Raw genomic sequence first — 27,204 nt, 5'->3', positions numbered from 1 at the left:
CTACCTTCGAGAAGTTCTTTATGAAGCGCCTATAGAAACCTACATAGCCAAGGAAAGAACGAATTTCCCTCACAGTGGAGGCATAAGACAAAAAATTTATAACATCAATTTTGGCCTTATCGACCTCAATTTCTTTAGATGAAACAACATGACCCAGAATTAAACCCTTGTCTACCATAAAATGAAACTTTTTATAATTCAAGACAAGATTAAATTCTATGCACCTACTCAAAATTATCGTTAGGTTTTTAAGGCATTCATCAAAGCAATTCTCATATACAGTAGAATTATCCATAAAAACTTTGATAATTTTTTTCACATATTCGAAAAATATACTCATCATGCATCTCTGGAAGGTGGCCGATGCATTGCAATGACCGAATGACATCCTTCTGTACGTAAATGCCCCGAATGGGTATGTAAAAGTGGTCTTTTCCTGGTCTTCCGGTGCGACTGAAATTTGAAAAAAACATGAGTATCCATCAAGACAACAAAAGTGAGTTTTTCCGGCTAATCTTTCGAGTATTTGAACTATAAAAGGAAGAGGGAAATGGTCATTTCTAATGTATGAGTTCAACTTCCTGTAATCAATGTAGACACGCCACCCATTTTGTACTCGGGTAGGTACCAAGTCACTTTCAGCATTTTTCTTTTCTGTCACGCTCGTTTTTTTAGCGACTTATATCGGACTTACCCACCTACTGTCAGAAATAGGGTAAATTACGTCAGCGTCCAGAAGCTTGATTATTTTCTTTTTTACTATCTCCATCATATTCAGATTTAGCCGTCTTTGCGCCTCTCGCCTCGGTTTCGTGTCTTCCTCAAAGTAAATCATTTGTATGCACGTCAAAGGGCTTATCCCTTTTAAGTCTGCAATGGTCCAGCCAATCGCCTCCTTATGACTTTTTAGTACATGAACCAAACTTTCCTCTTCATGTATAAAGAGTCTATTGGAGACTATGACCGGTAAGGTATTACCCTTCTCTAAAAATACATATTTCAGATGCTCAGGAAGCGGTTTCAACTCCAACTCTGGTGCCTGTATAACAGAAGGTAACACTTTAATATTTAGAGATAATAACTCATTAACAAATTCAAATTTATCAAGTTCATAATTATCTCCATAAATTGACTCAAAATTCTCTTCCACTAAATACTCAATTATGTCGATACGATTTATCCTTAAGATTTCGCTTGGATGGCTAATGGCGTCGTAGACATTAAATTTTACGATCTCCCCATCAAACTCCATCGTGAGAGTTACACTTTGAACGCCGATTTTAGTACTAGCTGCACTAAAGAATGATCGACCCAGCAGGAGATCTGAAGATCCAGGAGTGCTATCCTCCTCTATTTTGATTACATAAAAATCTGCAGGGAAAATAAGCTAATTAACTTTTACCAGAACATCCTCAAGGACTGCTTTTGGATATATAACACACCTGTCCAGCAATTAAATGATAACACCTGTTTTTGTCAAAAAACCTGCGTTAAGTGATTCATAAATAGAATATTGTATTACATTTATAGAAGCCCCTAGATCATACATAGCCTTCTTAATTCCCAGATGGCCTATTTTGCATGGTATTGTAAACATGCCCCTATCCTTGCATTTTGCCACTATTTTTCGCTGTAACACGGCGGATACATTTTCACTAACATTCACCATTTCATTACCAGTTAATTTTTGCTTGTTGGTGCAAAGCTCTTTAAGAAATTTAACATATCGCGGTATCTGCTTGATGGCGTCCAACAGCAGAATGTAGATCTCGACATTCCTAAATGTTTCGAGGATTTTCTTGTCCTCTTTACCTCTTCGACACTGGTTGAATCGTTCTAGAATTAGAGGTTTAATTTTAGGCAATGGAGGCTTTGGTCGGACCTGTTCGTCTTTCTCGAGTTTTTTCTGGGCGATTTCTTGGCCAAGATTCCTGTTAGGAATCGGTTTCAGTACCTTTCCATTTTGCAATGTCACTGTATTCGTATTTTATCTAGGGTTTGGTTCTGTTTGTGACGGTAGCTTCCCTTGAGAGGTCAATTTCTCGATCGATGTGGTCAACTCACTGATAGATGACTCGGTTTTCTGTTGGAAATCCTTCGTCTCTTTTTGGAAATTAAGAGTTTTCTATTGGATTCGCTATTGAAAATCAAGAACATTAGTTGCTAACTTCTTGACCATAGTTTCTAGAGAATTACCTAAACCCTGCGGCTATTGTGGAAATCGATTTTGGTATGGCTCGTTATTTCGTGGATTATCCCTATAACTTAAGTTAAGATGGTCTCTCCAGCCTGGGTTGTAGGTATTAGCGTAGGGGTCGTATCGCCTTTGTGGAGGCACAGGAAAATTTCCCACAGCATCCAGATGGGCTATGGTATCATTATACAAACTGGGGCATGCATCAGTTGTATGATAAGGTGTAGCACAGATTCCGTATAATCGGGCTGTCTTCGCTTTTTCTGTAATAAGAGAGTTCATCATATTAGTAAGTCTATCAACTTTATCCTCTAAAGTTGAATTACTTAGCTGGTGAACCCTTCTAGGGGGTTCAGTATTGGTTCGGAACTGCTCAGAATTTGCAGCCATCGTGGAGATCAAGTCTCTCGCTTGTTGAAGAGTCATGTTGACCAATGGTCCTCCACTAGCGGCGTTTACCATATTCATCTCCATGAGCTGCAAACCTTCGTAAAGTATTAGAAGAATGATTGCTCCATTATACCATGTTGTGGGCAGCTTGCACACAACTTCTTAAACCGCTCCTAATAATCGCAAAGGGACTCAGCTTCTTTTTGCCTTAATCCAACGATCTCTCTTCTTATAGCAGTTGCTCGAGACGCTGGAAAAAACTTGTTTAGAAACAAACGAGATAGATTAACCCAAGTTGTAATAGATCCATGGGGTAAATAAAATAACTATTCCTTAACGGAATCTGCTAGGGAGAAAGGGAAAGCACGTAATTTAATCTGATCTGATCCTAGTTACCCCATGAGGTTTCATGCTAAGACAAACCATATGAAACTCTTTCAGATACTTGTAGGGATTTTCATTTTGCAACCCACAAAAAGTTGGTAGTAACTGGATTAAACCTGACTTCAACTCAAAATCGGTATCCACAGTAAGATACATGATGCACAATGACAGTTGTTCTGTCAGAGCCTCGGCCAGTTGCCGAATTGTTTGAGCCATTGGTTGGTGTGCTAGATTTGAGTTTTTGTTAACCCTAGCGTTAAGCACTTCTTTTGGTGAGTCGACTTCTACTTTTTCTCTTTCAGGTGTTCGAGTAAGGTTTTCGTTAACCCTAGACTCAGTTTCATCGTCAACTTCGATTTCTGGCCGTGGGTTACTTTGAGTTCCAACCATCGCTGACTGCTTTTTCCGTAACTTTGTCTCCTTGGTATTGGCTCTAGCAATCTTCTCAATTTCTGAATTGAACGTAAGAGTACCTGGAGCAGATCTAGTCATAAGAAACAGAAAACAACATTAGTACGTTGCCAGTCCTCGGCAACGGCGCCAAAATTTGATGCGATTTTTGAAAGCACCAAAAATATCCTATCCCTAATAAATAATGAAAAAGAATAATAAAAGAGAAGTCGGGTCAAATCCTCATGGACTGGATTTACACAATATTTTGTTCCGTGAAATCCTAAGCAGAATCTTGCCCAAGAAAACCTGCGTTCCTGAAAAAAATAACAAAATAACAGAATTAAAGGTTTGGATCTGGAAACAAAAAATAAAATAAAAACAGAATTAAGAATATTGAATCGAAAATTCGAGAAATTAAAAATAGAGTTGAGAGAAAGGAAATTCTTATGGGAGGTTCCAACCTCCAGTTGTCTCGTTCCGCCTTGGGTTCAATCCTCGGCTTTTAGATGATCTTTCCCAAACCGAATAAGTCAGTTATAGTGGAAGAGGACGCCTACGACCACAAGCTCCAAGGATTTAGACTTACAATTTAGTGGAACCTGACTCTAGCCAACAATTGCTTCTGTGGAATCGTCTTATGCTAGATCAATGCTTCTCAATGGCGAATCTCACGCCATTTTGTCTCTTGGGCTCGCCAACCTCTGACGCAGTAAGCTAACGAACCGATTGTGCAACCTTCCCAAAACATACAAAGCGGCCGTCTTTGCATACGTTGAAAAGATTAGTTCTTAAGGGACATAGACGGAAGTGTCAGCCCCGTAGTATGGAGAAATGATGAATACTCAGCTAGGAGGCTAAGTACGGACTCTAAGCCTCAAGAACCCTTTTTAGGGAATATCGACAACCTTCGGCTAGATGGGTTTAGTGGCTCATGGCTGTGTTGGAAAAGAAAATAAATAAAATAAAAATAGAGATTTTATTGAAAAGAAATATGAGAAGAACAAAAGCCTAGTCTTTTGGGGAGAGAGTGTTTATAGAAAAAGATGAATGTCTTTTGAGTCACTTCACCCCCTATTTATAGTGCTAGGGGAGATAGTCTAATCCTACTTAAACTCTCAAAAGATAAATACATTTAATTGAAGATAAATAAAGATAAATAAAATAAAATTCTAAAATTAAATAATCCTTAATAATAATCTTAATATTAATTATCCTAATATAATTTAAATAGAGTCTGATAGAATAAAATCTCTTCTTTTTACATTTCAACCCTTATTTTCTCCATGCTTGCACTTTTGGCACCAACTTTTCCTTGTGTCACATATTGGCCCATTTTATCTCTAAATTCACGTTTTTGGCCATTAATTTTTCTTTTGCCTCAAATTTAGTCCGTATGAGATAAAAGATCATAAATAACTCAAATTAGCAAGATCATACTCAGAATAAATACATAATTAATAAATAAAAATACGTTTTTCTAGAGTGATATAAAAAAGAATCAACAACCCAATGATGAAAATATGGTGCAAAGAATAGGGAAAAAAAGAAAAAGTTGGTGAAAATCTAATTCTATCGGAATTTTGAGAAGGGGCAATATGAAGAATCAAAATAGGGAAACATTTTATTATATACCTAGAGTTTCTAAACCCAAGGGTGACATTTAGGCAATTTTACCCAAGCCTTGCCGAAATTGAAAAAAATAAAGAGGGAAGAAGGAGGTTGGAACCTAGGATCTTTAGGAAGGATTTATTAACTCTTAACCATTAAGGTTATTTCTTGCTTAATTTAGACACTAAATTGTACATATATTTCAGGGTGTGACAAGTTGATTAGAAATTGGTTAAATGTTATGTTTTGGTATGTGTTTGGCATGTTTTTGTACAGGTAAATGTTGTGCAAAACGCACCAAACTTTATGTATAAGATGACATGAAATAGGCACCAAATGACTTAATTTTTACCAAAAGCAAGGTTCTCGTCGGGACGACCAACTTCCCTCGTCGCAATGTCAGCCAACAGCTTGTAACGTCGTGGTGTCGTGTGGCTTGACGTCGTGATGTGACATACTGCGTTGGCAACGTCATGACATAGAGGAGATAGTGACAAATTAGTTTTGGAAGTGATAAATGAAGCTAAGCAAGATTTAAACAAGTGCTCATATTTATATAATTATAATAATCATATTTTATGCTATAAAATATTTATTACTAAATATTTATAAATTTTAATATATATTTATTACTAAAATATTAATATAATTATTTTTAGTAATATATTAAGAATATCATTTAAAATTTAAAATTATTATTGTTAAAATTTATTACTAAAATAAAATTATAATATTAAATAATATTAATAACTATTATAATTTTAAATATAAATAATTAAATGTATGTTTAATAATATTTAACAATATAATATTTGTTATTAATATTTTAATATTTTCAAAAATTAAAATTAGAAATTTATCATTAACATAAGGGTTGATGGGTTAAATTTTTTATAAGAATAAAATTACTAATAAATGAGCTATTTTTGGAAAATGACCTATACTTTTTGAAAGGGTAAGTTATTTTATACGAAAAAATGTTTATTTTTCGTTGTCATCTAAGTTATTTTTATTTTTCGTTGTCATCTAAGTTATTTTCTGTTGACCAAGTTATTTTTCATGAAACAAATATAGGAGAATACAAAAAATATTTTCTGTAAGTTATTTTCTGTGAGAAAAATGTATTGTAAATTGGGAAAGTATTTGAACAGAATGTAGGATATACAATTAGAGGTGATCAGGTCGGGCCTGGCCAGAAAAAATTTTTGACCCGCATCCTAGGCTCGGGCCCGACCCGGCCTGAAATATGGGCCTGAAATTTTGTCTAGGCCCGGCTCAAGAAAAAATTCTTAAGCCCAAGCCAGGCCCGGCCTGGCCCATTTTTTTAATAAACACCAAAAATTTATTTTAAAAATAAAAAATAAAAAAAATTAAAATATATATTTATTATATATTTGGGCGAGGCCGGGCCGGGCCCGAGCCAAAAAAGTGGTGCCCGAGGCCCGACCCGTTTTCTAAACGGGCCTCATTTTTTTGCCCAAACCTATATTTCGGGCCTATATTTTTACCCGAACCCTCCCATATTTCGGGCGGGCTGTTGGGCCGGGCGGATCACCTCTATATATAGTTGATTGTGTGTTTTTATCTCATATTATTTCCCTCTGCCTTGGTGCTGGGTGCATTTATAGAGAGAGATTGGCTAGGCATAGGTCCTAGCTATCAAGCACTATATCTCATAGGTGTAAAATGTAGAGTGACAAAACTTAGCGATATTGTTGAGTTGATGTGTGAGGATTAAGTGAGATGACTAAATGAGCGTCATCAAACCTGAGGAGGTGATGAATTAATAGGTGATGGCAAAAACTCTTCATTGTGTATTTCCTAGGGATCATGTGGCTTGCTTTATGTATACGTGGTACTTTAGGGAAGCAGAGGTAGGAATTATTTTGTTTGTGAGATCATAATATCAAGTTTTACCATAATTTTCCTTTTTTAAGTGTGGTTCGGTGGGGTGCCATGGGCGAAATCGTCATGTTATTTGGGTGAGAGTGCCATGAGGAGGGTATAACCCTACTAAATATTGAGGAAGACGGTTAAGGTAGTGGGTACTTAAAATTGTATAGACGAAAATTCAAAATCTGATACGAGTCACAAAAGCCTAACTCAAGCTCAAGAACGTGATGGACTCAAATTACCACTAGTCCCAATAACGAGGTCAAATGCCAGGAAAATGCGTATGAAACTAAATGGAACCGTTCAAGACTTCATTAGCAAAGCCTTAGACGCGTATACAAAGGAAAAAGAAAATCAAGATTCACTTTCTTGTTTTCAAGAAAATCAAGAAACCGAATCTTGGTCCAATTTTGCTGTTTTGAGCGATTTCAATAATCAAGAAAATCAAGATTTCAAATCTTGGAAATCTTGGTCCAAGAAATTGAATCTTGCAGTTAAGACGTATTGGATCTCAGTTACGAGCATCAAAGAACCAATTTCAGGAGAGAACGAATTACAAGCCAAAGTTCTTGAAGATACGACCCAATAAGATGTTCCAAGCCCAACCAAGAAGTTTAAATTAAACTTAGTTGAAAATCAGGCCAAATTGTCAAAGTGGCCCAATTTGTTAAATTTTAATTCTTTAAATACTTAGTTTTAATTTTTAGACCTTATAAATAAATTTCTATGTAAAAATTCAGTCCAAGAGGCCCATTTAAAGGCCTTGGACGAAATTCCCTTGATAGTCAACAATTAGGTTTTTTTTTTAGTTTTCCTAGTAGGGCTAGGAAAGTAGTTAGAAGGCCTATATGTATGGCTTGGCCGGCCACCCTTAAGAAGATTACATTGAATATCACATTAGATTCAGATTTTTGTTGAGTGAAAATTCTCTTTGAGTTTCTCCAAGAATTTTCTCTTGAGTTTTCTTTAGAAGTAGTTTTAACAATATTTTTTATTGTGGGAGCCATGTTCAACCTTCTTCTTGCCGTGCTTTTACATTGGAGGGTAGATTCAAGCCGTTTGAAGGGAGTTGTGAAATCGTTCTTGATTTCAAGGCTTCTTAGGACTTTCTTTATCTTTCTTGCTGTTGGTTCTTCTTTATTTATTTTTTTATTTGTGCGGATTGGTTGATTAACTTGGTTTAATTGTTCTTGTTGCGTTTTCAGCCATTCCAAGATTCAAGAATCTATTTTGCACATTCTTTGGCATCAGGAAACGTCCTTTATTCATAATTTTCAATCTTTCTTGCCACCCAAGAATCCTATTTCTATTTCAATTTGGTTTTCTTGGTCTTGGAGTTTAATTTTCTGTTTTTTTTTTGTGTTTCCGTTTCAGATCCAAGTGTCGATAGTTTTCGTAGGATTTTCCCGTGACTTGGCAACTCGAACTTGGTCCGCGCGCAACCTCCTATCAAAATCCCCAACCATTGGGAGCTGGCATGTCGGAATTGGCAGACAATATTGATGATGAATCAGTTGCTTTTTATATGTTTGGAAGCTAATTACAACTTGGTAAATAAACTATAATTTGTTTTTATCTCTTCTAGAAATCAATAGGACTTTCTTCCGACCCGAGGAAATAAGTTTGTTTAACAAAAAAACAAATAACTCCAATTTGCAGCAATTAAGCCGATTGATACCCACCTCTCCTAAGCTGCCGACACTACTATGTTTTAAGACCATAATGATATTAAATACAGCCATTTATTGCAGAAAAATTATCCAAAAATTGAGTTATCCAACCAATTTAATCTTATAGACAAAGTATTTTGTAATGCAGATGGGTCGGACACAAATTATCTTGTCTGGCCCAGCCCAGTTGCTATTTATTCATTATAAATATATTATTAATAATATAAATGTTAAGGTAAATAAAGTTTAATAAATTGGGACCGATACATGGACACATAAAATTTGAATCTAAAAGTTTGAGACTTTCGCTATATATTTCAAAATTTAATATCATCTAGGTGGCACTATACAAGAATCACAAGTAGCATAAATATTAAATAGGATTAGGGTAAAGTCCATAAGTATTTCTTTTTTCTAAATATGGGGTAAGGAAGGATTGAATTCATGATTGATCTTCATGGAAGATTTAAATTTAATGCAGTCCCTTCAAAAAATAGTTAATCATAAAGTCCAAAATTAATTAGTTAAGATTTTATTTGTAGTAATACTTTTACATTAAATATATAATTGGATGTATTTTTTAATGTGGTATCTATATTTGATAAAAAAAATGATACATTTTGGTACTGTAGGTAACAATATTAAATGTTTAGTGTTTAACTCGAGTTTTAGGATTTATTGATGAAAGTTAATTATTAATAATACCTTTGAATTTCCATGATTTTATTAATAGAATAAATTTAGTGTTAATTATAAATTTTTGTTTAATTTGTATGATGGCTATGAGTTTTTGATGAAAGTTAATTACTAATATTATTAATTAATTACAAATGGTTAAAAAATAACACCTTACTTTTTAAGTATCAAGTAATACAAAATTATTATATGCCATAAATAAAATTTATTAAAATTTTATTATTTGTTAAGTTTATTAAATAAAATTACTTGTTTATATATACATTTTAGTCTTTTGATTCAATGCCTTTAATAGTCATTTTCTCCTCACATTTACAGTTTCCAATCTTATTGCTACAATAACTAATTATATTATCACCGCTATTTTTAAATTCATCGAAATTAATAGTATTGATCATCCAAATGAATCTTGAAAAGTGATAAACCCAAATACCAAATATTATATTAAACCGAAATTGTAACCTACTAACACAGTAACTTTCAACCTAATACCATAAAGTTGAAGATGCCCTCAAACCTTAATTAAAAAATTAAAAAAACTAGTCCTAAATTGAACAAATAGCAAGAACACCAAAACTTTTATTATTATTATTTTTAAAGATGGTTATTGATTGATTTGTTTTTGGTAAAGAAAGCTGGTTTTTATATGAAAATTATTTCGGTCCTCGTTCTTACAGGAACTTTGTAAACTTGAACAAAACCATGTAAATAGGTTTAAGTTTACAAAGGTGGTTTAAGGAGGAGCATCGAAATTAAACCCTAAGTCTAATTTTGAATTGCAAGAAGAATTACAAAATGAAATTCCAAGTTAATTTGTATATAGGGATTTCTAATTTATTATGATCCAGTACATATATATAGCATAATAATAATATATCTGTAATTTACACTTCTTGTTTCTTGCTTCTTCCCAGATAGGGCTGTTATCTTCCTGCTAATAAACTATAGAAAGAAAGGCCTAAAAAAACCTACACACACACCAAAAAGAAACCCTAATTAAAACTTTGATGCGTTATATTAGTTTAGTTTTTCAAAACAAAGGAGCACTATCTTGTAAAGACATGCTAATTAGGTCATCATCATGAGCCTGAGCTGAAGCATCATCCAAGAGCCATTTCTCTATCAATCTGAGAGGGACTTGATCCCCCAAGTTGGGCTTGCTTTCATCTTGGAACACACTGTTCTCGGCCACCGACACAGATTCATGAGAAATATTGTCTGAATTAGAGGAGTTGAAGCTAAAAAAGGAATCAAAACCCTCGGGTGTGGCTTCACTCAACGCTCCTTCATCACTAGAACTGGAGTTCTGAGTCATTGTTTCGGCTGATTTTGTTTGACGAGGCGCAGGTGCGGGTTTGGGTGGATTCTTCATCCAGTTCTGGAGCAACCGTGATATGTTCTCAGCACTTGATGCATAAGCAGTAGATGATTGAGATTGAGATGGTCTTAAGTAAGGGTGAGAGAGCTTGAACTCAATGGAATTTGTCAAAGAGTTTGGTTTATCAAGGGATAAAGCATCAGAAAGGGCCTGTTTAGCCATCCTGATATCCGTTTGAAGCCTCCTCTCCCACTGCCCTTTGGGCACTGATTGTGCAGAAGAAAACCCCTCTTGATTTTGGCCATCAACGCGTGTTTCAACCTTTTTCAGCTTCTTTTTCAAATGGGTGTTCCAGTAATTCTTTATGTCATTATCTGTTCTCTGAGGAAGATAGGAAGCTATGGCGGCCCATCTGCACCCCCCAAAAAAAAAACAAACACTTCAAGTAAGAGACTTGAGAGAGAGAGAAAGAAACAAATATTTTAGGATCATAGTCTTACCTATTGCCTAAAAGAGCTTGGAGATGGATGATCATCTTCTCTTCTTGTTCAGTGAAGTTACCACGTTTGATACCTGGCTGGAGATAGTTGGTCCATCGGAGCCTGCAACTCTTGCTGCATCTAAGCAAACCTGAAACATCAACATTAAAAAAAATCATTGAACGAAACCAAATCCCTAATGGAAAGACCAAAAGTTAAAACCCCCCACACACATCTGAAAGGAGAGTAATGGAAAGAAACAAGATGAATTTAATGTAAAAAAGGAAGAGGCCTGTATATTTATTGCACCTCTTTAATGATCCCAACTAACTCCCCAAACGAAAAATATGGAAAAAAGACCAAGAAAAGGGGATTGAAGTTAAAACTTGGAAGCTGAAAAAGTGTGAAACTGATTACATACCAGTATTAGTAGGAACAGATCTCCAGTTTCCTGGACCATGTTCTTGAATATAAGAGACCAATATGATATCTTCTTCGGGAGTCCATGGTCCCTTCTTCACACCGATTTTGTCACAGCAAGGAGGCCTACCCATCTCTCCACTTAAACTTCTTCTCTCTTTAGCACAAAGCTTAAGACCAACTTGAAGAAGAAGAAGATAAAGAAGAAGAATCGATTCAATGTTTGAGAAGCAAAAAAGGGTTGTGAAGGATTTAAATGTTGATGTAATTGGTATGTAAAGGAAGATGGTTTGAGATATAGCTAGGTAGATGTTGAAATCTGTTTTTTTGTGTCTACTATGTAAATACCCTAAGAGAAATGGTGGAGACAGACAAGGCTGAAAGGCAAGGGTTTGGTTTGGTTTGGTTTGGTTTGGTTTGTTTATATATACAAAGAAAAGAAGAGAGAGAAGAGAGGCTGACCTGGTTGATGGGGTAAAAGCGGTTTTTGCTTAGCCATCCCAAATTAAAAAATAAAAAAAGAGAGAGTCAAAACGGACAGTACGCAGCATTTACTCATTGCTCGCCAAAAGTCAGCCTATGGTTTAGACTCTTGCTTTGCCTCCTAGCAGCTTTGCCTCTCAAAAACCGGGTGGCATTCATTGTCGGGTATGCTATGTTTAGAGACAGTTCTTTATTGATAAAAAAAAAACTTTTTACTCTAAAAATATTTTTGAGAGAAAGCTGCGAAGAATAAGTTACTTTTCACTTAAATTTTTAATTTTTTAGAAGTGTTTTTGAAAAGTACCTCTTAAAAGGAGTTGAAAAGAAAAAGTTAAAAATTTTAGCTTTTCTTCTCTCAAAAGCACTTTTGGTGTTTAATTACTTTTTCACCTCTTCAATAACATAATATTTTTCTTTTTTTTTCTTGGTGCTTAATTACAATTGTATTAAAATCATTAATTAAAAATAAAAAATATTTTTTTAAATACTAATTACAAATATTTAATAGTTATATTTAAATATTTAAAATATAGTTTATATATTCTAATTAAATTTTATAAATAATTAATATTTATTGCTTAAAAATATTTACAATTTATATTTCATATATTAAAATATTAACAACAAGTTATAATAAATTTTTTATATTATTACTAAAATATAATAATATTAACTAATTTAAATATTATTTAAATGCATATTTGTTACTTGATAATACCATGTCTAAAATGAACATTTTATTTCTTAAAAGCACTTTTTGACAGCAATGCTAAACACCCAAATTTTAAACCAAACTTTTCAAAATTATTTCTCAAAAGCACTTTTCCACATCACTTTTCAAAAGTAATGAAGAATTGGCCCTTAGACTTGGAGGTGCCACCGATTAACACTCCGTTTTCACTCTTTTTTAACCAATGAGACTTAATCTTGTCAAGGGAAATATTGTGCAGATACTTAAATTCGCTAATCATGATTAATTTATTCATTTTTACGGTAACTTTAATTTTCTCATTTACGTATAAATCAATATTTAGGTGTAATAATAAAGTACATTACATTTTTAATAGGAAAATACATATATAAATTTTGGAGATGTTATTATTATGAAGAGCTGCTACAAACTCTAAACATAAATTATAAAGCGGACATAAAAAAATATAAAAAAAGGTTATTAACTTTTCACTAAGTTGGCAAACTCGAACCATCTAATAAATTTTAAATTGATTTATTTTGAATGGAGCGATTTTTTTATAAAGAAAGTGAATGCGAGATAGGGGTAAGGTGGATTCTTGACAATGATATAGAGCAATTATGGTAATTGCTTGTCCCATGCCACCTTGGTTCACTATATAAAATTATTATTTTACCTTTATATATTGGAATTAAATATTTTCTTGAAAAATTGTGTTAAAATATTTGCTTCCCTTTAAACAATTAGAAATATTAAAAATTTCTAACAAAAATTAAATTAAAATGAGTGGTGCTAAGGGATGAATGATTTGAACATTTATAAAGATGACAATAATTTTTAAAATTATAGAGCGGGACGACGAAACAGATTTCACTCAAAAACTTCTGGTAAATTTGTGCAGTGTTATACGAAATGGATATACTCCAAAAAAAAAAACTAAAATATAATGTCTAAATATATATATAAATGTACACAATTTCAAGTCTACTTTTATGTTTAAGCAACATTCATAATTTGCATATGCATCAAAATTCAATAGCTATGGTGAAATTATATTCTGCATGTTACCCGTTATTGTTTAGTGACACTTTCGCTTGGTTTTATTATTTTATAATGCTAAGTTTAGCTTTTTAACATTTATATTTTCATTTGATTTTCTTTTAAAAGCTACTCTTAATTATTAATTTTTCAAAAAAAAAAATAATAATCACTTGTTGTTAATGTTAACCAAAAACTTAATTTCTTAATAATGTTCGCATCACAACTTGCATGGTAGCCCACATGTGCGTCACACTAACATGATATTATTTGTCTTATGTTACGCCAACATAAAATTATAAAATATATTCAAAAAAAGAATTTCAAAATTAAAAAAAATTATAAAAATTAATGAAAATTTAAAAAAGCATAAAGTAACATGGATTCTCATGTTGCCATGTTTAAAAACTTTATCATTTTAATTAGTATTTTCGTGAAAAAAAAAACAAATCAACTCATTTTTAAGGGCTTATGGTCAAATTTGACTATTTTGAAAAGGTAGAGGATTAAAATTAATTAAAAATAAATAAGAATTAAATTGACAAAAGACATAAACATTAATAATTAAAATTATTGTTATGCTAAAGAAAAATATATAAGTTTCCTAAAATTTAATAGGCAAACATGACCTGGTTGCTTCTTTTTAGTAACTTGTTAAAGTATAATGATAAGATAAATATTTGATATATGTTAGTGCATAAGTCTCATATATTATCAATGAACATCAACGCAACATTATTATCATGAGTGAAATAAAAAATAATCGATAAATTATAATAAATATTAATAATTTTATTTAAATATAAACTCTAAACCCAAAAAATAAGATTTGATTATGGTAAAATAAAATGATAAGTGTAGTATTTTTTATAAAAATGAGATGGGTTTACTTGCTTAATCATTGGTCATAGAAATAGAAGTAGAAAATTCATTATAAATTTTAAATAAAAATAGACGAAATAGTAAGGCAATAATTACCTAATGTGGAAGTTAGTAGTGTTTATATTGAAATTACCGATCATCCACTAAAAGGGGATTATTTTCATTTTTAGATGAAATAATAATATTTAGCAAATGTCAAATCTTTTGATTAGATAAAAAGAATGTATAAGTAAGGGATATTTGGAAATAACTTTGCCCTGATTAAAAAATAAAATTTTAATTCAGACATAAAATAAACACACATAAATTGGTTTGGAGTCAACATCCTCATCATTATGAAAACCTATATTATTAGGTCTTACTAAGTAACAGCCAACTATAATTGCTAACTTTCAATTCTTAATTACTAGGATTATTATTATATTTGAATTACTTAAAGTTTAAGCAAGCCGTTGAAGAAATTTATTTTTTTTCATACCTTTAATCATCTAAAAATTAAACTAATCTGATAAAATTTTGTCTATAAAAAATGATAAGTAAACCTGTTTTCAATTAATTCAATTTGATTTTCTTTATTTTATCATTTTTATTATCTTATAAAGAAATTTGATTTTATTTAGAATAAGGGTGAATATTTAAAAATTAAGGATAAAATATAAAATGTTTTTTTTCATAATTTATATTTATATTTATCAAAGAATCTCTACTTAATTTTAAGTAATATATCGAATAGGTTTCATAACTTAAAACTACTTAACTTAATTTTTCAGTTTATCAAACAACAACTAAGTTAAAAATAAAAATTAAGAATTCTTTTAGGAAATATTAATTAATAATGGGTTTAAATATTCTAGAGATTCCTATACTCTTTTGAAATTTGAAATTTCAAAAAAATTGAGTCATCGTACTTTGATATTTAAAAACGGTCTGTTTGTCTAATTTTGTCGTTAAAAGATATTGATATAATTGTTAAAATGATAAAATAATTTTTTTACCCCTTAACATTTACAGTTTTTGTTAATTTGGTCATTATTCTTTAAAGCTACATAAAAAAATTAAAACTAACTTTTTTTCATATTTTAAATAAAAAACTATAAAATAAAAAATAAAAAATATATCTAGAAAAATACATATTAAAATTACTAAAAAAATAAAAAAAAAGTTCCGAAATTTCAAAAAATATGTTATATACTCTTTGAATAGTACTAAGAGGTATTCATAAATTGTGTAACCCAACCGGCTCAACCGACCAACTCGTTTTGAGATGGGCTTAGGCTAATATTTTTAACCTTCGCTAGCCTAGCTTGACCTATTTTACTATTTAAAATAATAAAAATATAAAAATATATATTAATAGTATTTATGTAGTTTAATTTTAATATAAAATGATTTGCTATCTTTTTAAACAAAGAAATGGCCCATTTGGGCAAAATAGACTCGAAGCTTGAAATTTGTTTTGAAATCAAACCTCGGTTGAGCCTCACCAAGCCTCATCAATGAACATCTCTAATGATAATATAGTCTTTCTAAAGTTTGAGTTATTCATTCAGTCTATATCAAATCATATTCAAATATTTTTTTTTAGTTTATTTCAAATCATTTATATATTTTTTAATTACATTTAATTATAAAGTATATTGAATATCAACATAAAATAATTTTTAAATAATGATACAAACTCTAAACAATTCAAATTAAAATTTGAATATACTGTGTAATTTTTATTTTCAAATTACACTATACAAACATTTCATGAATTAATTTATTACCTTTTTATTTTGCTAAAATGAGGTCCATTTTTATATAAAACTCTTTTAATATAGTGTATTTTGAACAAAAAAAATTATACAAAATTTAATCCAAATTAATTCAGAGTTTTTATCCTTATTTAAAAATTATTTTATACTAATATTTTATCATTTCAACCAAAACCTCATTCATTTTTGTAAATATATTTTTTACACAAATTTTTTACTCTAATATTCGATATGCCATTCAATCTAGAGATTAATATATATATATATATATAGATAATGTTTTGCTTGCTCACATTTGGATCAAGTTTGCTTACATCAAGAAATTGAAATTATATATATTATAAATATATGTAATTATATTTGAAGTTAGAATTATAATGTAATTAAAAAGAGTCTATCTAAATAGTTACTATTGAAATTAATCATTATAAAGCACAATTAAATTAGTAATTACAATATCTTTAAAATTATACCTGTAAAAATCTAGATAGGACTCAAATGTGATGGAGTATAAACCAAAATAAATATAAATTAAAAACCCACATATGATTTATAGAGAGTGAGACTGAAACCTAGAATCTTAATATTCTTATGGCTTAACCCTCATATTAAGCTGAAACCTTATTACTAATAAGTTTATTTCAAAACAAGCTATTATTAATCAATAATTATATTTTTTTATCTTTTATCTTTCATTTTAATTTTTATTTATTTATTAATAATTTTTTAAGCAATTATATGTTAACTACTTAACTTTCAATTTAATTGTATATATTAAGTTTGAGATGAATTCTTTTTTACCTTTTTCCTTTATCATTTTTCTTTTATATTTTCCATTAGTACCTTTAAATAATCGTCATTAAATACTTTTACATAAAATTATTTAATGAATTTATTTCAAGGTTAATATGTAATTGGATTAAATATAAATTTCAAATACTTAATTTTAATTGAATTCAAATACATTTTATAAAAAAGTCTGAGCACATTAAATGTTTATTCGGTTAATTCGGTCAAAAGAACATTATCAATATTTTTATATTTTTTTTTTTGTTTTAACCAAAAAAATGAAAACATATAAATTTCGGTTAATTCGGTTAACCAACCAAATTAACCGAAATATTTTGGTTCGATTAATTTTGTTTGAAAAAAAATTCAATTCGGTTAACCTTTAAATGATTAAAAAATTTGGTTAACCGTTTGAACAACCCTAGAGATAAGTATATTTTACCCTAAACTTAAGGGGGGTTAAGTGTGTTTTGCCCTAATTTTTAATATGTTTCAACTTGGAGACTATAGATACTCCATTTTGGCTACTAACATTTTATCTCTTCTTAGATATAAATATTATTATATTTCAAGAAATTACACTTTCAAGGTTAATAACAAAATTAACTCGGAACAAATAGACTCTTGTTTATAATAGTTGTTGTTCAAAGCAACCATTGTATGGGAATAGCTACGTTCAGAACAACTATGTTCAAAATAGGGCTTCAGGCTTCAGTTTAGAACAACTGTAATATAGTGTAGCTATCTTTTGAAAATAGCTCATGTTGGGAACAACATAGACTCAGAATAGCTCCTATTTACAACAATTGCATTTCAAAAATAACTATGTTCAAAACAACTATAGTTTGGTACAACTTCTATTTAGAACAATTGTGTTTTTAAGAAGACCCATTATTTAGAACAAACTCTTTTGAAAAAAAACACATCACCACAAAATAACTCTAGTTTGGAACCACCTCAACATTGAGAACAATTATGTCGAGAACAACTCACATTCGAAATAAGTCAAAATAACCCTTATTCAAGAACAACTCTTGTCTTGCATTTAAGAGATGTTTCATGAAAGATGTTTCATAGGGTACTACTTTATTAAAATAAAAGAAGTGGGAGTAGCCTTAAAATATGACAGGGTCCTTAGATTGTCTTCACTCTTAAGATGTTCCAAAGGGCTTGGCTTCATGGATCAGATATGGAGATAGTTAAGAGGTTTCCTCTTAATCTTTTCTTGTCACATCGAGTACTTCTCACTTATTCTTTCAGAAACATAGTGAACTCCTGTTTACTATTCATTGGTACCTTCACTAACAAAACTCTTCACTTATAAAATGAACATGAATTCCTTTGTAACTTACAATATCATTCATTACTGTAACACCCCTAACCCATATCCGTTGCCGGAACAGGGTTACGGAGCATTACCGGAGTTTACAGATTAAATTAACAGATATTTCATATTATATTACATTCACATCAGAAACCAATTAAAATCAAATATATTGTCCCTTATACGAGCCCTCGAGGCCCAAAATATGCATTAGAAACAAGTTGGGACTAAATCAGGTACTCAAAGAATTTTTCGAAAAACATAGAAAATTTTCAAAGCTGTAGGGACACATGGCCGTGTGGCCAGGCCATGTAACTCACACGGTCAGTAGACATGTCAGTGTCTCAGGCCGTGTGGGCTTTTGAAATAAGGACACACAGTCGTGTCTCAGCCCTTATCCATACCCGTGTAACTCTCTGACTTGGGTCACATGGCCAATCCACAATCCCGTGTGCTAGGCCGTGTAAGCATACTGATTTGCGCAATTTAAAAGATACAGGGGACACACAGTCATCTGGCCGTGTGTCACACACGGTTGAGACACATGCCCGTGTCTTTGCCCATGTGAACGAAAATAGGTCATTTTCCAAGTCACGGTTCTCACCCGAATTGTTACCAACCTAGCCTCAACAAATCACACATCAACAAGTCATATTAAGACATTCAATACAAAATAAAATCAAGTCTTAAATAAATATTATCACCACATATAATCAAATATGACATTAGGTTCCTTAAATGTTAACTAAAAAAAATGTCTAAACTTACCTAATTAATTTACCTAATCTAGTTACTAAAGTTCACTATAATTCAAATACATGCATGCATACATATATTACTCATACTCATATCACAGTATACTTATTCTCATCCATATATAGCCTTTCTCCACCTTACAAATCATTGCTTGTCATTGTGATTGGTGTTATCGCTCTACTCTTTCTCTATGCTTTTACTTAGTACATCTTGTTCACTTGTTTGTAACAATTTATTTCTCTACCAAATAACCTTCTATAAAGACTACTAAAAATAAGGTTAAAATATGCTTCAAGTCCCCATACTCTTCATATATTTGAAATTTAGCCCATTGACTTTTATTTCAAGGAATTTAGACCCTTTACTTTTTAATTTTAAAAATGCAATCTAATTGTTAACATTGTTAAAATTCTTCTATTAAAATCAAGTTCATTACAACATCATTTTTTGTTATATAGCTACTAAGTGGATTTTTTTTTAAACTTCAAAATGCCTCACCAAAAAATTTAACAAAAAAAATTCTAACGGTGTTAATAAATGAACTTGAATTTAAAAATCTAAAAAGTAAAATAAGTAAAAAAAAGTAGAGAAATTGAATATAGTTAAAACATACCTCAAACATATAGACATATCCTAATGGGTTATAAATACTCTTGGAAGCTTATTGGCTAAGATAAAGCAATTTGCGGAATTGATAGACTAAAACCCTAATTAAATGTGTAGACAAGTAGCAACCAGTGAGTAGCATTACAGGTCATTTTATTTAGTTTTCTTTCACATTAATGCCGTTTTTATTTGACAAACACCTTGGCTTCATCGAAATCCTGTTAACTTAGGACCTTTCACATACTTTTCATAAAGAAAACAATTTAAATATTTTTGGGTGTCAATTGAAAATCTTTGTAATAATATCTTCTTCTTCTTTTTTGTCTAGTATTAGAATTCCAAATAATTTACTACTTGAAAATGACCTATGATATATGTTTCATAGAGAAGTTAGATGCAAATTAGAAACTCACCATACTTACAGTGGGACTCATGCAGGTTTGGATTATGCTCACATGATACAATATTGTGATTGTGAGTACCAGTTCGGTTCAATAAGTTTTGATTAAATCTTAGTTAATTTTGCATTAATGTTATTGTTGTATCAACTAGAAATTTCTATGTACTTTAATTTAATTATCAAAATATATAAGTTTTGGATTTTATTATTTGATTCAGATAAAAAGGATGGAAAATATTTTGGGTTTTGGCCCTTCATTGAATATATGGAAAATGATGGAAAATGAGAGCTTAACTTTTGCCTTCAAAGGAAGCCAGCTATTTCTGACCCTTTGATATTTATTTATCATTGCAAAGATTTGCAGATATCCTTTTCCTCCTACGGACCCTGGAAACAATCCAATAGACAACTAATAATAATCACATTTTCACCCTTTAAAATCTCATTTTATTTGTTGTATTAAATAATTACTTTAATAACAAATTGATTAATTTGTATGGTTTTAAAATTGTTTTAAATAATTTATTTATATACAAAGAAATATTGATTTTGTTTTTCAAAATTGTCTCTTGCTCTTCTCTTCTCTATATAAAGATTTCTTGTAATCATGATGTGAGGGAAGTTGTCTGATCTACTTTGATATTTGAATAATATATGTAGTTATTTTTGATGTATTTCCATTTAATAAATTTTAATAATTAAGTTTAGTTTTTCGAGGCAATATTATTGGAAGAAGCAATCTCAAATTTTAAATATACCAAAAATTTATTGTATCAAAAAAAAGAAATCTAAAATAATAATTAAATAATCTTAGCAAGTTTGTTAATCAATTAAGTGTGTGTCTATATTTCTACTAAAGTTGTAACCTGAATTGATCGATAAAATAATAAATATTAATATGAAAATATTTTTATTTTTATATTCTTCTTATAAAATACTACTAAAATGAGATTTAGATATAAGACTTCAACTTAATCGTTTCAATTAAAATTTAATTTGATTTTCGTATAATAATGTGTTTTACATAACCCAGTGCGTATCATGTTGTAAAATTAATTAGTGTTGCATTGATCCTTAGATACCCTTGGCCTTGATACGCATGTAGTATTTAAATCGAATGGAAATTAATAATCTCATGGGTTTCAAATTTAAATTTTTTATCTCTTTTTTTATTCAAGTATAATTATTTACTTGTAAAAACAATATTTATATTATGTGGATTTAGTTAGTGAAAATTTGTTTTAGTCAATACAAATTTAACTTAATGGTAATAGAAAAGTTTTAAATTTTAAGTTTACGTCTCGTCGTTCTAAAATTTATTTCAATGCAGGCTTTATTATATGTTGGTGGATTGTAGTTATATAGACTATAGCCACTGATTATATTTGTATTTGTAGTTGAAAACTTAAACAAATATTTTTAAAAATTTCTTAAAAAGAATAAGATTTCGTATGCTAGATGAAGGGCAAGACTTCGAATACATCAAATTAAACTTAACTTGAATTCATCCTAGATTTGTTTATGGGTTTATTTACTTATGAGATTCATGGTTTGACTTATCTAAATCCTCAGCAAGTGAATGACCATGTCACGTCCCAAAATGTAGGGGTTAATCGTAATAAATAGACAATAAATAAGGCATAGATTGAATGGTTAACTGGTAGTGCATTTATCCTAGAAGTCATAGGTCCAAACCTCATTCCTCTCATTTCTTTTCCTTTTATTTTCTGTAACTTAGGATAAATTTTACACTAAGATAAATACGGTTAGAGGTAAAAATTAAACAAGAAATATAATTAAGTCTAATGGTTAACATGCTAATTCCTTTCCTATGTACCCAAGTTCAAGCCACGCCCTTCCTCTTTTGTTTCCCTTTAATTCCACCTAAATTTTGGGTAAATTACCCCTGTCACCCCTAAGGTTTACAAACCCTAGCTATTTAGTCCTTCCTACTCCTACTTTGACTAGAATAACTATTTTTTTCATAATTTTAGTAAGATTCCTCTTCACCCTTTATTTTATTTCTTCCTCTTTTCTTTTCCTTCACTTCTTTCTCATAATTGCAACATATTTCCATCATTGAGCTATTGATTATTTTTCTTTCTCATATCAAACCAACACTGTTTCTTGATTTCTTAACGGTATTAGAATTATTGTCAAATAGCATCCTTAATCATTGCCAAAAATCAGTAAGTACATCTTGATCTCGATGAATAAATCCCAAATTTTTGTAGTATTCTTATTCGATGATAATCTTTCAACCCAATTAAACAATCTTTTTTGGTTCTTGACAAATCTCTCGATAATCTTAATGAATATTAAAATCAAACGTTAACTCGTGTATAAATGTTGTTTGAAGGACCTATTTTAGGTGCATCGGATCAAATTTGATTGTGAGGAATGTTGATCAGACTCTTGGAGAAAGGTGTGTGTTCTTTTACAAACGAATTGGGACAAATTGTGTTTAGGATTAGGGCCACAGCCTCCTGCATGGGTGTGTGGTCCCACACCCCCTACATGACCATATGCCCTAGAAACCCTAGGCTAGTTCGTGAACCACACGACTGTGTATCCCCTATAGGTTAATTTTTGCATTTACCACACGGTCATAGTTTGTTACATGGCCTGGCCACATGATCGTGTAACCCACCCACACGGCCTAGCCACACGATTGTGTGACCTCTATTTTACAGTTTTGCCTAGAATTCTATGAATTGTTCAGTTTAGTTCTTGAATAGACCCCAAACTATTTTTAGTGTTTTATTTCATTAAATTGAGTCCCTAATAATATGAATGGAATCCATGAATCTAATTGACTGCATTATTACTATATATGCATGATATGAAAATATTACATGTTTAATATCACTGCAATTCTGATGATCTAACAATGTTTTCCATACCATAGTGTTACTGATTGCATGGCATATGCCTACTGCTACCGTTAAACAAAATACATGTTAAGCAAGTTTATTGCTGCTGTCATGATCTGTTTTAAGCATAATAATTACTACTGTATATATATTTGCTATAAGCATGTTATTGTTTCCATATTGATCTGTTATAACATGTCATGTTGCATTGCATGGGGTGGGATGATTTGAACGGAAGAAGTAGTCAACAGTTTATCTACTCGACTAGTGGATTATCCATAACATGTTTTAGTCGTCAGTTTATCTACTCGACCAATGTTTTATCCACAACGTATTTTAGTTGACAGTCATCTGCTCGACTAGTGGTTCATCCACAATGTATTAGCAGATTTTATCTACACCCATGGAGGGTTCATCCACCAATATTTTTAGTCGGCAGTTTATCTACATGACTAGTGGTTCATCCACAACGTATTAGCAACTTTTATCTACACAAACGGATGATTCATCCACCAATATTCTTACCGTTAGTAGTCCGTCTACAATGACCATTGATTTATCCACAATGTGGTGTGAAGGTAAAGGAGCTCTGAGGAACTCCTACTGTGGTTTGTAGTGGTGGGATAGAAACATTTTCTAATAAATTAAAATTGCATTACATTCATAAAAATTTGCATAGATGTGAATATTGAGATATTATGGTGATGATTTGATTTGAAATTTTGAATTGATATTCAATTATGATCATTCTATAAGTTAATGTTTTGTACGATTTGTCTACTATTTGCTTCTGTTTATCGATTTTTCAGTAACTTGTTTTTTTAATTATTCAATACTTGTTTTTTTAACACAATTACAAATAATTTATTTGATATTAGTTTTTTTTCAATTTATAACGATTAATATTGTAGCTTAATAATTGAGTATTATTATAAATAAATCATTGCAATATATGTAAAAATAATTTAAAATATAAAAGTTTATTAATATATATTAATATATGTAAAAACAACTTTTCCGAAAAATATTTTCAAAAAATCTGCCAAGCAGCAGAAAATATTTTACACAGATTCAATCAAACACCAGAAAATATTTTCCAGTAAATCATTTTACAGAAAAGTAAAACATTTTCCAGAAATCATTTTACGGAAAATATTTTACTGGCAATCAAACAGACCCTAAATAAGTTGTAAAGTAAAAATGAAATATGCGAGAGATATGACATTCAAAAATTGCATACGGGTCCATTTATAAGTGTGAAGTGTGAACTTATATTTAAAAAAAAACCCATAAAACCCGGAAATTTATTTGATTAATTACACTACAATTATTATAGTTATGAATTTTGTATTTATCTAATTTTTTATACTAATTTTAGTATTATTCATACCTTCAATTTTTTAAATCGTACAATAATATATATTTAAATGTATTTAAATTCATGTTTTTATTTATTTATTGTATTAACAATCATATCAATTAAATTAAAGTTAAATTTACTCATAGTTGCCGAATTTTGAAACAATCATCTAGGTTAAGGATATATATGAACCATTTGGGTATTGGCTCAAGTGATAAGATTAGATAACTTGGGACAAAAAGATAAATTTGGCTTTTTGTACCACATCATGAAATAATGGCAAGCAAACAAGGTACAAATTTCAAAGAAATGTGAACAAAAAGAAAAATTATGTAGGCCCTAACTGAAAATATAACTTTCAATGCAAAGGGACAAATAGTTGAACACTGCTTTATAAGATTGTGAAGGAGGAAAAACTCCTCCTACCTCATGCCATCATAATTTTCCACATTTCATATACAGAATGACAAATACAGATTTGAGTCATCAACATAATGCATTTTTACAAAAAAAAAAATAGATAAGTTTTAAAATTTTGGAGTAATTTTATTAATTGAGTTGATGTTTTGTAATTGAGGTAGTCAATATCACATTTATGGATGTATTATTTTTTATTGAAGATGAAACATATTGGCATTAATATGGTACGATGTACCATTTTGGGTTTGTCATAGAGTTTTAATAATATTTAATAGATATATAAAGTATTTGTAAATATTAAATTAACGAAACAAATAAAAAGCAAGATTATCCAGGACAAAATCATCCTGTACTAAAATATATGATGAAAGTTCTTGAAGCTTTTAGAAAGTATGTCCTTTTTTTTTATTTTTTATTACTAGAAAATAATAAATTAACAATTATATAACACCGATTGATGTACAATATTGTGATGAGAGAAACTAAAATTGAACAGAATAAATCAAATAAAAATTTTGTAATGAAATAAGGAGCATCGATACAAATGGAATTAATTAGACTGTTGATAATAAGTTGTTTTAATATGGTGTAGACATAAAATCAATTAATTTTGTTGATTATTTGTAATGTAAGGACAATAGCAAAACAATGTTGTTATGACAAAGTGGAAGACGTGATTCCATGACTCTTAAACCAACATTTTGACTATTTCTTACTTAAAGGAGTGAGTATTTATTGGGCGGGGTGGCTGACATCGACCCTCCCCTATTCACATGCTGCTAGGTAATTACAAATTTACAATTGCTAGATATCATCATGATTTGGGTGTAGAGAAAATTATATTATATTGACCATTAAAATTTTTATTAAAATATGAATTCAAATTGTATGATTTTTATCGCATATTCTGAATAATATATCAAAAAAGAAAATTCTTAAAATACACCAACCACTCTATTAATAAACCATAAATTTTATAAAATTATTCATTTTATTATCATTATTATTATTTGGTTGTGCATTGAATTTTAAAGTCATAGCTAAACTATTGAGATGACTAAAAGACAAAGAAAAAAGTACAAGAAATAAGATTTCTAGAAACCAGTGATTTATCCCCTTTCCGATCGTACCAGACATCGTCATTTATGTCATTTTACTTATTTTCGGGTCTTTCACATTAGTGAATTGTGCTACACCTTAAGTTCATGCATTTCAAAATGCTGAAAGAAACAAATAACACACAAAAAAGAAAAGCGCATAGAAATTTTTATTATTAATCATAGCCCGTTCCTTCCTGTAACGCCCCAAAACTCGACTTAAAAGTTTAGATCGAATTTCGGAAGTCACATTGATCACCGAAGTGATCAATGGAAAATTTTACAAAACAAGTTGTCACAACGAACCGAAAACATTTAATCGTTTAGAATTCAATCAGAAAAATTACAGTTAAGTTTAATATCTGAACAAAATAAAATGTACGAGCGAAAAAAATTTCTAACAGAACTTGTACCACATTTTTTATAAAACCCTACAGATCAAAACGGTAAATCAATATGAAAACTGAAAAGATAACTGATAAATTACTTTCAACTGAGACTGTCCGAGACCTCTGCATACTGAGTCCAGCTACAGAAAACTGAAGTGTACCTGCAAGGGGAACACTAAAGGGGGTGAGCTACATGAGCTCACTGTGAGTTTAAAACGATTAACAACAGATTTCAAAAAAAAGCCCCAGATGATAATTCAATAACAAAACTTTTACAGATATATGCAAAAACAGAAACCAAACACGGAACCAACCCCCCAACACACAAAACAATTAGAGCACACCAAGTACAACAGAATACTCAACACAAGTATTGTTCAGTTAAACAGAGCACCCAAATAGATGCATGTGAATGCAGCTAAATACTAAAACCCACCCATCCAGCCAACACACCTCTCCGTCCCCCGATCACACCCCAAAAGAGCTATTAGAGCTCATCCAACCAATCACACCAAATAGGACCCCGAAAGGCCCATCTAACCATACACACCATGAATGTGGACTAAGCCACTCATATAGTAATACGTAGCAAAGCTAGCGTATATGCAATACAGTGCAATGTGGTAGTTCGCTGTACAGACATGTTGCAATTTAATCTGCCAGATCAGATCAGAATCAGTCTCCCTTCTCTTCACAACCAATCCAAAAATTTACTTTATGCAAGTGTATGTATGCATTCAACCTCACAGAAACAATGAACACATCAACAGACATTTAAACAGAACAAATATGCACACACACTCAGCTAACCAGGTTCAGAATCAGACATCTCACACAAAACAGTCACAAATAACACAAAAGCTGAAGCCCATATCAAAGCCTTATTTACCCTCA

General features: G+C 30.7%; 1 protein-coding gene across 1 annotated transcript; it reads right to left on the bottom strand.

Annotated features, from left to right (window-relative positions):
- Positions 1–10,029: 10,029 nt before the first annotated feature.
- Positions 10,030–11,922, bottom strand: LOC107946514 (myb-related protein 306). Its single transcript, XM_016880886.2, has 3 exons — positions 11,447–11,922; positions 11,047–11,176; positions 10,030–10,958 (listed from the first exon to the last, which is right to left on the bottom strand). The coding sequence occupies exons 1-3, from the start codon at positions 11,577–11,579 to the stop codon at positions 10,259–10,261; spliced, it is 963 nt and encodes a 320-aa protein (XP_016736375.1). The 5' UTR covers positions 11,580–11,922; the 3' UTR covers positions 10,030–10,258.
- Positions 11,923–27,204: the final 15,282 nt, after the last annotated feature.

The sequence above is a fragment of the Gossypium hirsutum genome, chromosome D12 (assembly GCF_007990345.1).
Source record: "Gossypium hirsutum isolate 1008001.06 chromosome D12, Gossypium_hirsutum_v2.1, whole genome shotgun sequence".
In the NCBI taxonomy this organism is placed as follows: domain Eukaryota; kingdom Viridiplantae; phylum Streptophyta; class Magnoliopsida; order Malvales; family Malvaceae; genus Gossypium; species Gossypium hirsutum.
This window is presented reverse-complemented; position numbering and strand designations above follow the sequence as displayed.

Bases quoted from the DNA above. Each gene is read 5' to 3' on its own strand.
- LOC107946514 (XM_016880886.2), bottom strand. From the start codon at position 11,579: ATGGGTAGGCCTCCTTGCTGTGACAAAATCGGTGTGAAGAAGGGACCA. The intron at 11,177-11,446 runs GTATGTAATCAG...TTGATGTTTCAG, and splicing joins ATCTGTTCCTACTAATACTG to GTTTGCTTAGATGCAGCAAG. The intron at 10,959-11,046 runs GTAAGACTATGA...TGGGGGGTGCAG, and splicing joins CAAGCTCTTTTAGGCAATAG to ATGGGCCGCCATAGCTTCCT.